This window comes from Haliotis rufescens, unplaced genomic scaffold (genome assembly GCF_023055435.1).
Source record: "Haliotis rufescens isolate VD_foot unplaced genomic scaffold, xgHalRufe1.0.p SCAF_5, whole genome shotgun sequence".
NCBI classification, from domain to species: domain Eukaryota; kingdom Metazoa; phylum Mollusca; class Gastropoda; order Lepetellida; family Haliotidae; genus Haliotis; species Haliotis rufescens.
In genome coordinates this window covers 20,349,523-20,361,627 of record NW_025964223.1, presented here as the reverse complement: position 1 = coordinate 20,361,627, position 12,105 = coordinate 20,349,523, and the positions used below count along the sequence as shown (strand labels likewise).

The following is a 12,105-nucleotide window of genomic DNA, read 5'->3' as shown; positions in this document are numbered from 1 at the left end:
CTTTTTTTTATATAAAGGCAATATTTTACATACATTTTTTTGGTTTAAAGGATGAATCTTCATAACAAATACAAATTTATTTGTGTCCCAAGTACCACACTCTTAAGTCCCTATCTAAACATGGGAAAGGGTGACATATGATTTGGTACATTTTCAGTATTCCATATCTATGTCTGAATAATCAAAGTCACATACAAACTGTGATTGATAGGAATACATGGGATGATGTGTCCATGTGGCCACTGAATGTAGTCCTAAACAGACATTAATATTGTCTCTCACACCCACCTGTCTCTCCTCCCTCCTCTCCTTCTGGTCCTTCAGGAGTTCATCTCTCCTCTTCTGGATTGCAAGCTCCTGAAAGCCAAACAGTCATACGTAAAGAAAATGGTTTTGATTAACTTATTATTTTAAGATTGAGCTGCGAACGGGGAACTTAGGAATAACAATTTCTTAGCCAGGACATTGGAGACATTGGTTCAGGGGACTATACAAAAATAACCCACTCACCCAAACTCACTCACACAACCACCCACCCACCTACCAACTGGCTCACTCACTCACGCAACCCGCCAACCCACTCACTCACTCACTCTCACAACCACCCACCCACCTACCTACTCACTCACCCACTCGTGCAACCTGCCCACCCACTAACCCACTCACACAACCACCCACCCACCCACCAACTCACTCACTCACGCAACCCACCAACCCACTCACTCACTCACTCACACAACCACCCACCCACCTACCTACTCACTCACCCACTCGTGCAACCTGCCCACCCACTAACCCACTCTCTCACTCATTCACACAACCACCACCCACTCACTCACTCACTCACCCACCCACCCACCTACCCACACAACCACCCACCAGCTCACCTACTAACTCACTCATTCACCAATCCACTCGCTCACCCAACCCACACATCAAGTCACTAACTCACTTAACCACCCACTCACTCATCTACCAACTCACTCACCCACCCCCACACATCCAACCATCCACACACTCACTCACTTAACCACCCACTCACTCATCTACCAACTCACTCACTCACCAACGCCCACCCAACCAGCCACTCACTCACTCACTTAACCACCGACTCACTCATCTACCAACTCACTCACTCACCCACACCCACACCCACACCCAACAAGCCACACACTCACTCACTTAACCACCCACTCACTCATCTACCAACTCACTCACCCACCCCCACACATCCAACCATCCACACACTCACTCACTTAACCACCCACTCACTCATCTACCAACTCACTCACTCACCCACACCCACACCCAACAAGCCACACACTCACTCACTTAACCACCCACTCACTCATCTACCAACTCACTCACCCACCCCCACACATCCAACCATCCACACACTCACTCACTTAACCACCCACTCACTCATCTACCAACTCACTCACTCACCCACACCCACCCAACCAGCCACTCACTCACTCACTTAACCACCCACTCACTCATCTACCAACTCACTCACTCACCCACACCCACACCCAACCAGCCACTCACTCACTCACTCAACCACCCACTCACTCATCTACCAACTCACTCACTCACCCACACCCACCAAACCAGCCACTCACTCACTCACTCAACCACCCACTCACTCATCTACCAACTCACTCACTCACCCACCCACACCCAACCAGCCACTCACTCACTCACCAATACCTAATCTTCCACTTCATCTCACCTTCTTCTTCTTAGCCTTCTCCATCTTCTTCTGCTTCTTGACCATTCTCTTGTCTCGCTTGATCCGCCACTTGTCTAGTTTGGGTGGCAGCAGGCGGCCGATGACATCACCGTCCGAGACTCCGACAATGATGGCTGCATCGGGAAACAGGCCTAGCTCGGCCAGATACCTCACCTCCTCAGCTGTGCGGGGGAAACCCTCCAAGATGAACCCTGTAGATCTGAACAGAAAGGTAACCCCTTTAGTCCAAGAGATAGCATGGAATTAATTTACCTCAAAGGTCCAAAAGGTTTGAAATGTGGATCATGAAGGCGCTGTGCAGAATTGCGTCCCTTGGGCACACCAGAAACCTATGATTGTGGGTTCGAATCCCGGTTCGCCCCGATTATGTTTCTAGGTTTGTCAGCACCATACCCGTGATCGTGGGTTTCACCGAAGTGGTAAACGTCTAAGACCTGCATCACTTCGGGTTTTCCTCCCACATTAAGCTGACACGCCGCGATATAACTGGAATACTGTTAAAAGCGGCGTTAAACCAAACTCACTCACTCACTCACTCACTCACTACAAATTGTATCTTGACCATTTCCCCGACAGTATGCCATTAAAGGCATGACTCACCAATTTTTTTTAGCGCACATGTGATTAAGGAAAACGCGATAAGTTTAATAAAAATTGAGAATGACTACGAATAATAGCTACAATAGAGATTTTGAAGGAGGAGTTATCTCCCTTTGGTGTATTTTAAATATTATAGAGTATTATAAAAGTAGCAAAAGATTACGTTTTTGTCAGAAAATGAATAACCTTTGCAGTGTTTTATACTGGCTATGCCCCATTCTAACAAAATCAACATAAGTTTCATGAATTTGGGGAATAGTTTGGTTATGAATCCAATTAAAAGTTGAAGTTTACAAAAAATTAACTTAAATTGCCATTTTGACTGTAAAAAATATATATGAATTAAATACAATTTGTCAGTTTTTTTGTTTTCATAATAAAATATCATCTTTCAAGAGTTGATTTAACATAGAATTTGACCACTATAGGTAACATATACATATCCTGATCATCTCTGAAAACATACTGTCACCTTCAGGAAAAAGTGCTGAGTCATGCCTTTAACGCCCCCCCCCCCCCCCTACTGGCAAAATGGTCAAGATGTATTTTGTAACCAATATGTTTTTGAATAGCCCAGACATAATGCAAATGTTACAAGTATTCAAACCATATGGACCTTTTGGGGTAAATAAACATACCCTATCTCTTGGACTACTTTGAAATAACAATAACAACAACAACAACAACAACAGCAACAACAAGTCCTTTTATAGAACTTTTCATAAACCTATTGCCAATTTTGCCTATAGTAGTGTAGGTATCTTTCTGTCTCTTTGCAACCTTATGAGAGGTCCTACTTTCAAGTGGGCCCGGCTTGGAGGTTTAACATTTGAATTGTAAGACCTGCTTGGAGGTTTAACATTTGAATTGTAAGACCTGCTTGGAGGTTTAACATTTGAATTGTAACACCTGCTTGGAGGTTTAACATTTGAATTGTAAGACCTGCTTGGAGGTTTAACATTTGAATTGTAACACCTGCTTGGAGGTTTAACATTTGAATTGTAAGACCTGCTTGGAGGTTTAACATTTGAATTGTAAGACCTGCGTGGAGGTTTAACATTTGAATTGTAAGACCTGCTTGGAGGTTTAACATTTGAATTGTAAGACCTGCTTGGAGGTTTAACATTTGAATTGTACAGACTGCTTTTAATATTCATGTAATATTGATTATTGACTGGTTAAAAGTCACAATTGTTTTCACATGAAAGTTCCATGATGTGAATCAAACCTGCGACCTGACATGCATGCATCATGTTTAATATTGTAACCCACTGTTTTCCCACTAAGATACAGATAGGTGATGAAAGAGTGTTCAATCTTACATGTGACGGATTTCTATCAGTCGCCCGTTGTTCTTGAATTTGTTTTATGCGACGACAATGCTATTGTTTCACTACAAGGTACCCCAATGTGACTTTTTATTCTTTCTGGATCCGATATCTTGCATTTAGATGGTTCACAAGTTGGATAAAACACTTCTCCTCTCCCTTGTGTTTAAATTGCCCACCCAAACCACAGGCCTGTTTCATCCTTAACTTACTACATAAGAACAGTTTTATGTACGTCAACTAGTATGGTAGAACGTGAACACAGATACAGCAGGTCAAGAGGACCGAACCTTCCTCACTCAGGGCAGAGACTCCATCCACTAAAGGCGTTCTCGGAAACCAACAACGTAACTAGAAACTCACTTGAATGGCTCCCTCTGCCACCAGTGGGGGATGATGTTGTCCAGGACTTCTGCAGGGAGGGGCTCATCCCCCTCCAGGTTAGCCTTGATGGCCTCCTCTTCCTCCGTCAGCTCAGGCTCGGGATCGGCCTCCCCTTCCACTTCCTCCTCGTCATCCCCCTGGGTGACCTTGCTGTCCTGCCCCGCCACCTCGGCCTGCTTGGTGTCACTGCCTGCTAGCTCCTCGTCCCCATCCTTCACTACACTGCCATCAGGGGCCAGGATTGCACCATCTTCCTCTTCTTCCTCCTCTCTGTTAACATGGGGGAAGTGAATACAAAACTAGAACCACAAATTAACTGTAAACTTTTCAAATAATTATTCACCAAATTGTATATTCTCTCTGGCTACTGTAACCACTTCAACAAGACAACCAAGCCTTCTCTGACAAAAACTTGTTTGTTGCTTAATGCTCAGCAATATTACATCTATATAACAACAGTCTGTAAATAATCAAGACTGGATCAGACAATCCGGTGACTGACAACATGAGCATCACACACAATTGGGATATGACATCATGCATTGATCTAAGTCAGTGAGCATGACTATCTGATCCATTTAGTCGTCTCCTATGACAAGTATTGGTTGCTGGGGATGTATATTCTTCCCCCCAATCCCCACGGCTCCTCTGGCAAAAGCAAATACAAATAATGTACTTTTAAAAAGTAAACATCATGCACTTTCAAAAGAATTTATATTTTGTTGTCACTAAAACAACTGAACCAAACAACCCAAAAGAAAAATATAATATTGAGCAACACAAATCTTTGATTTTTACCTACCAAAGCTAATTTGTGAATCTGCAAGCCAAAAGATATATAAAAGCGTGACTGTATTGTCCAAAGTGGAAACTGTGTGCCAGCAGTTGCTTCTACTCACTCTTCCTCATCTTCCTCCTCATCTTCCTCAAACTCGGGCCCAATCTTCTTCTTGGTCTTGGCAATGATGAGCTCCTGCAGCCTCTCCCTGAACGAGATGTGGAACAGGCCGAGCTTCTTGGCCAGGTGACGGCCGTGGAGGGACTTCCCGGCGCCCCGGGGCCCCAGGATCAACAGCCGGACCGGCGGGGCCTGGAACATTCACACAGGAGATATATGATGCTGTACAATCTGACAGAGCCTCCACTGTCTTGAAAAAAAGCCATCCCAGTTGGTCGCCATTAGTATGGATGTAATGACATGTTTAATTTGAGCTGCTTGCCATGTAAAAGTCTTACTTTGAAATTAGCATGTCTGAGAATTACTAGTCTGAGACTAATACAATTTTTGAAGGATATATTCATGTGGACAACCACTTTAACCATAAGGTTGATGGTAACTCCTTCTGCTGAACAGCAGAAATAGAAATCTGTTTCTATCCTTTGACTCTTACCATGACTTGCCATACTGAGACTGAAGGATTCCTTGTTGTAATGGGTACTGTAGATATGGCAATGTATAGAAATCTATTTCTATCCCTTGACTCTTACCATGACTTGCCATACTGAGACTGAAGGATTCCTTGTCGTATTGGGTACTGTAGATATGGCAATGTATAGAAATCTGTTTCTATCCTTTGAATCTTACCATGACTTGCCATACTGAGACTGAAGGATTCCTTGTTGTATTGGCTACTATAGATATGGCAATGTATAGCACTGGATCCAGGATGTGTCTATTCTATGATGCACAAATTCCTTTACAGACTTGAATAGTCCAGACTTCCTGACTCTTCACGCATTATGGAATGGATGCATCCATTTATGCCACGTATATATTGTCAAGGTAGGGTACATTTGTGCATTCAAATTCTATTTAGATAAATTTCAGAATACAGAAGGGTACCTGAAGGACATATCTGAAGCATCTTTGTTGCCATGACCCTTTCAGCCATATCCAGATTGTCTGCTGTTTGGCTCAAGATAGATCTCCATTGTCACTTAAACTTTCATGGAAATGAAACTTGTGCACTTCAATGTTAAATTAGTTTCATGAGTGAATAGCTGGGTGTACAAGATTTCTGTCAATGAAGCTGAAATGTGATGAAACTTGATAAGTTTCTTTTAAAAAACAAGATGGCTGCCATGCCTGACCTCCCTATTTTAAGAGCTGAGAGTGTACAAGACAATGCTGTTCCGAAAATACTAACACAGTGAAGTCAATTCAGATAAATAATTGTGTCAACAATAACTACACTGATAATGATTACTTATTTAATCATCAACAAAAACAACTCAAGACAACAATACAGACATCGTTCAGCGCAAAAATGCAACGCAAGCCCCACCCATCCCATTATCAGCCAATCAGAAAACAGTACTCCATTTGTGGGCGTAGCATAAGTTGTGTTCAGTTTATGGAAACACAAACTTAAAATAAAATTGTTTGGTTAGCCAATCAAATGTGACGGAATCTCTTGCAATTTATTTATTTAAGGATAGACTGTGTATCTTTTTCGGTCCATTGAGGTATGAATCGAAAAAAAATGATGTGCAAACTGTATGAATCTGCGTAGCAAGCCTGCACATTTGCTGTTTCATTCCATTTCAGCCTTTTCTCTCAAAGGGTAGTTTGGACAATGAATATGCATGAGTTTTGCTAAATGTCTTGTTCATGACGATACACGTGAGCAGAAAGGGGATTCCCTCAACTGTAATATTGGGATTCCCCGACATTCCATTGTAATGAAAGTAGCCCGCTTAGGTGGGCGTGGCTTAATTTATTACATTCATTGGGAAAAGAATGGAATAACACGTGACCAATTCAGCTAATCAGAATGCAGGAATTACAATGAACACAACGAAAATTTAATTCCAAGACAAATTCCTGACTTCACCGTCACAATGGAGAAGCTACTCACCTCGAGTGGTTTATTCTTGGGCAGGTACTGTTCAGGGTTGTTGAGGAAGGAGTCCCTAGCCTCGTTGGTGGAGAGATAGTACACCCGCTCTCTGTACTTGGCAGCAATCTCCGGGTTGCCGGGGAACAGCACACCCGTGTCCTTCAAGGCCACTGGGCAGAAGTGGTTCGTGTCCCCCAGGGGCTTCTTCTTGTTACGATTAGGGTCTTCCTCCTGATCATTCAATGTAGGGAGTCAGTGAGACGAGGTGAAACTACAGATTACTGTAATGTGTATGTGTGTGTGTGTGTGTGGCTGCTTGTACTCTGTAGGGAGTCAGTGAGACGAGGTGAAACTACAGATTACTGTAATGTGTATGTGTGTGTGTGGCTGCTTGTACTCTGTAGGGAGTCGGTGAGACGAGGTGAAACTACAGATTACTGTAATGTGTATGTGTGTGTGTGGCTGCTTGTACTCTGTAGGGAGTCGGTGAGACGAGGTGAAACTACAGATTACTGTAATGTGTATGTGTGTGTGTGGCTGCTTGTACACTGTAGGGAGTCAGTGAGACGAGGTGAAATTACAGATTACTGTAATCATTACAGAACAATTTGTTTTATTACCAGATATTATAATAATAGGATTAAATTGCGTTCTTCAGTTCGGATTTGTTGACTTGTATTTCCGGAGTTACGTGATCGCGGTGATCAGCTGATAATGTTTTCTGAGATGGGGGAAAACATCATGTCATTGGAAAACTTGAATTTACTAAAAATGTTAGTAAATTTTGGGAGCCATGCTTTACCTCGCTTAACCGAAGTGCTCAATAACAAGGGAACACTGTACGTAACAACTTGTAATGTGTGTGAAAAGTCGTACGAAAATACGCAATTTGAAGGGGGCGTGGCCTAAATGCAAATGTCCGATTGGGATTTTAAATTTTCCGGACCCCTGCTGTAATGTGTATGTGTGTATGGCTCCTTGTACTCTGTAGGGAGTCAATGAGACGAGGCGAAATGGGGTTTAACATCGTGTTCCAGATTACTGTAATGTGTATGTGTGTGTATGGCTCCTTGTACTCTGTAGGGAGTCAGTGAGACGAGGCGAAATGGGGTTTAACATCATGTTCGAGATTACTGTAATGTGTATGTGTGTGTATGGCTCCTTGTACACTGTAGGGAGTCAGTGAGACGAGACGAAATGGGGTTTAACATCATGTTCCAGATTACTGTAATGTGTATGTGTGTATGGCTCCTTGTACACTGTAGGGAGTCAGTGAGACGAGGCGAAATAGGGTTTAACATCATGTTCCAGATTACTGTAATGTGTATGTGTGTATGGCTCCTTGTACTCTGTAGGGAGTCAGTGAGACGAGGCGAAATAGGGTTTAACATCATGTTCCAGATTACTGTAATGTGTATGTGTGTATGGCTCCTTGTACTTTTTAGGGAGTCAGTGAGACGAGGCGAAATAGGGTTTAACATCATGTTCCAGATTACTGTAATGTGTATGTGTGTATGGCTCCTTGTACTCTGTAGGGAGTCAGTGAGACGAGGCGAAATAGGGTTTAACATCATGTTCCAGATTACTGTAATGTGTATGTGTGTATGGCTCCTTGTACTTTTTAGGGAGTCAGTGAGACGAGGCGAAATAGGGTTTAACATCGTGTTCCAGATTACTGTAATGTGTATGTGTGTATGGCTCCTTGTACTCTGTAGGGAGTCAGTGAGATTAGGTAAAATGGGGTTTAACATCATGTTCCAGATTACTGTAATGTGTATGTGTGTGTATGGCTCCTTGTACTCTGTAGGGAGTCAGTGAGACGAGGGGAAATGGGGTTTAACATCGTGTTCCAGAAGACTGTAATGTGTATGTGTGTGTATGGCTCCTTGTACTCATCTGGACTATCCTACAACTGTTTATGTCAGATCAATGAAACTTGTTTGGGATTTTTTTGTTAATATGTCAAAAGATGGGGACTAAACGAAATTAATTTCCTAAAAATACTCTCAAAATAATTGCATAGCTCAAAATCACAACACATTTTTACAGCCTTTCACATTTAGAAAATTTAGTTAACTTTCCAATATAACATCAAAATAAGTTGATCTGGATTTAGAACACATTGAAACAAATTTTTAACTACTTTATCAAAACTTGCTGCTTGAAGCGAAAACTGTATCAAATTTAAAACTGTATCATCATCACATTTCCGAAAGAAATAATAAGAATATAGGTTGTGATACAGAACCTATGGGAAGAAATTCTGAAATGGCTTCCGCATCCCCCTTCTTTCCTTACACACGTCAGACTCGCTGACTTGGTTGAAGCATGTCATCAATCCCAATTACCGGTACGTGGATCGATGCTCATGATATCAATCACTGGATTGTCTGGTCCAGACTCGATTATTTACAGACTGCCGTCATATAGCTGGAATAGTGCTGAGTGAGGCGTAAAACAACAAACCAATCAACCAGCCAACCTTACACGCGTGTGTCTCACCTCCTCCTCAGCCTCTTCTTCCTCCTCGTTAGCATCAGCTTCATTGTCTTCCTCCTCTTCATCAATGTCCATCCCCGAGTACTCCCAGCCACAGTAAGCCAGCTGCCCTGTAGGAGAGTCACTCACATAATTAGTCACTGTTGGTAAACGCGAGTCAGCTAGGTTCTACCCTTCTCATGGCTCTGGGTGTAATCAGGACTTGGTCAGGAAAACCTGTGGCTGATAGCATAAGCACCAACTCATTCTGTAGGGTTAGATTACACAATCATCCAGGGCTCCGTTCCTCAAAGAGATCTTTGCGCGATCATAACTCCCATACTTTAATATAGACTTAACATAGCACTGAGATGGCTTTGTGGTACAGGGCCCCGGGGGTGGGGTGGGGTTGGGTGTGGGATGTGAGGTGGGGGGGTGGGGTGTGGGGATGTGGTGTGTGGGGGTGGGGTGGGGTGTTGGGTGGGTGGGGGGGTGGTAAGCATATTGTCATGCAGAGAAACTGGAGCAGTCAAAGTCAAATCTAGGACGACAATCATATTTGTTTCGTCATTATTGGATTTAAGTACTTTTCAAGGCTAAGTTTTCTTTTTTAACCATCTTGACACAACTCCTATACTTTTTACTTTTGACCACCAAGCCCTACAACAAGTAAAATTTAAAGACCACATTTGTATGTTTGTTTTTCTAGGCCTAAGGTCACAAAAAGTTCATTCTTAGAATTGGATTAAAATGTTGCTGGGAGGTCTTTTTTATGTTTCATCAAGTCAGGAAAGAAGGCAATGAGATTTTCTTCATCTGTAGATACATGTACTTGGGGACCAAAAAATGAGGCGAGGGAAGGTGAATGTTGTGAGATGAGCAGGAATGAAACTCTAATAATATATTTATTACGGTCTAAGTTTTGCATGTTTTCGAAGCCAAAATCAAATTCAATGGCTTTTCAAGCCCTATGTTAACAATAACACAGTGCAAAACATGCTTTATTCATGGTAGTTCATTATTAATGTATAATCACCATCAGGAAAATCAACGTTTGTTCTCACTTTCAACATTCTCTACCACATTCTGAAACATCTCCTCGATGTTCTTGTCATCAATGTCGACGATGATGAGTTCAATGCTGGTGCTGCCGGTGATGGTGCCGTGCACAGAGACAAAATCCTTGTCATGCTCCCCACGCAGCTTCTTAAACCCATCCATCTCGGGGCCATCTGGGACCTTCGTCTGGAAGGAGTTGTCAGGACAATACAACATATTACAATGTTCAATTGTCTGTGTCTCACGTTAGACCAACACCATACTTGCTTGACTAATACATCGTTTTATACCATTGTTAGCTATTTCCCAGCAATATCATGGCGGCCTGTATATAATGTAGTTTCGGCCAGGAACAACAATCCACACCAGCCACCCAATCCCCAATTATGTTGGCTATTTCAAACATGAGGTAACTGAAGATTTGATCTGTCCATGAAGTGCCACAAAGTTCTAGAAACGATTCCAGAATATACAAGAAAATAAGGCAAAAATATCACAAAATTCAGCATGCATTGATCACTTGTAGTACTGTGCCAAGCTTTGTATTGAGACCTAGGCTGTAACTGTGGCAACCAACCCAGTGGTTGATAGTATGAACATTGATCAATGTCATCAGCTTTAGGAATAAAAAATTCCCTATTTTCTTTTCTTTTTTTCAACAGCTTTTGGTTGTGGCATAAGTATCGTTTTTATCCTATTTTGCAGAAAAACTGTTACCAAAAGAATAAGCAAAACACAATGAAAAGTAATTAAAAAGTAAACATTACAAGGTCCCAGATTTGCAGGTGATATTAAGTATTTGATGCCTTCAAATTCATTTGCATGCTACAGTATTTACCGAGTAAACAGATTGAGGAGAAAACACAACTAGAACAAAGTTGTTCTGATAAATATTGATCAAACTACCGTATTCGACGTAATAAGCGCCCAGGGGGCTCTCAAAATTAGAAATAGGGGGCTCTTATTAGAATGTTATTTTGGTGGAAAAAAACAGTTGAAAGATAAATTTCGTGGTTTATGCTGACAGCCTGAAATGTTTATGTACGACAGATATATTTTTCCAGAATTAAATGCCCATAATTAAGGGTGCATATAACACATGAGTGCGTATTATACGCGAATAAATAAGTCTTGTGTACATTGATCAATCAGAAGGGGAGCTAATTGGGATTGTTCACCAGCCAATATCTTAGCAAATGTCACCGTGGGCGCTTATTAGAGCGGGGAGCTTATTACGTCGAATACAGTATTTCATCATTAATGCAGTATCCATTTCGAGATGTCAAATTAGCCCATGCAACATCTAGTCTCAGAATGGACACTGGACCTTAAAGTAGCCACCCCTTAACAACATTCAACCAATCAGACTGCATCCCATCATTTGAATTACATGTATAAAAACAGTGAAAATAGAAACCAAAAGATGACAACATACCTCATCTATTTCGGCAGGGGGAGCTTCTTCCTTCTCTTTTTCTGAAACCCCAAATTTAATTAAAAACATAATGTGCACTGATAAAGACAACAAACAATTCTCACACATGTGCTGTATGATGTTCAGCTATGTGAACAGGACATCCGCAGTAAGAAAGCATCATGCAAATGTTTTTTAAGTAGATATGAAATTTAGCTGTAACTACTGCATACCACGATCATACAGTTG

General features: G+C 41.9%; 1 protein-coding gene across 9 annotated transcripts in view; it reads right to left on the bottom strand.

Moving 5' to 3' along the window:
* Positions 1–12,105, bottom strand: part of LOC124138984 (adenylate kinase 9-like) — a 64,017-nt gene that overhangs the window by 14,740 nt on the left and 37,172 nt on the right. For all 9 annotated transcript variants that reach the window (XM_048383677.1, XM_048383676.1, XM_048383679.1 and 6 more), the window contains 8 exons: positions 11,878–11,918; positions 10,448–10,628; positions 9,408–9,514; positions 6,924–7,136; positions 4,965–5,155; positions 4,045–4,335; positions 1,733–1,952; positions 289–357 (listed from right to left, as the gene is read on the bottom strand). In XM_048383677.1, coding sequence (XP_048239634.1) covers positions 289–357; positions 1,733–1,952; positions 4,045–4,335; positions 4,965–5,155; positions 6,924–7,136; positions 9,408–9,514; positions 10,448–10,628; positions 11,878–11,918 — 1,313 coding nt within the window. The remainder of the gene's footprint in view (positions 1–288; positions 358–1,732; positions 1,953–4,044; positions 4,336–4,964; positions 5,156–6,923; positions 7,137–9,407; positions 9,515–10,447; positions 10,629–11,877; positions 11,919–12,105) is intronic.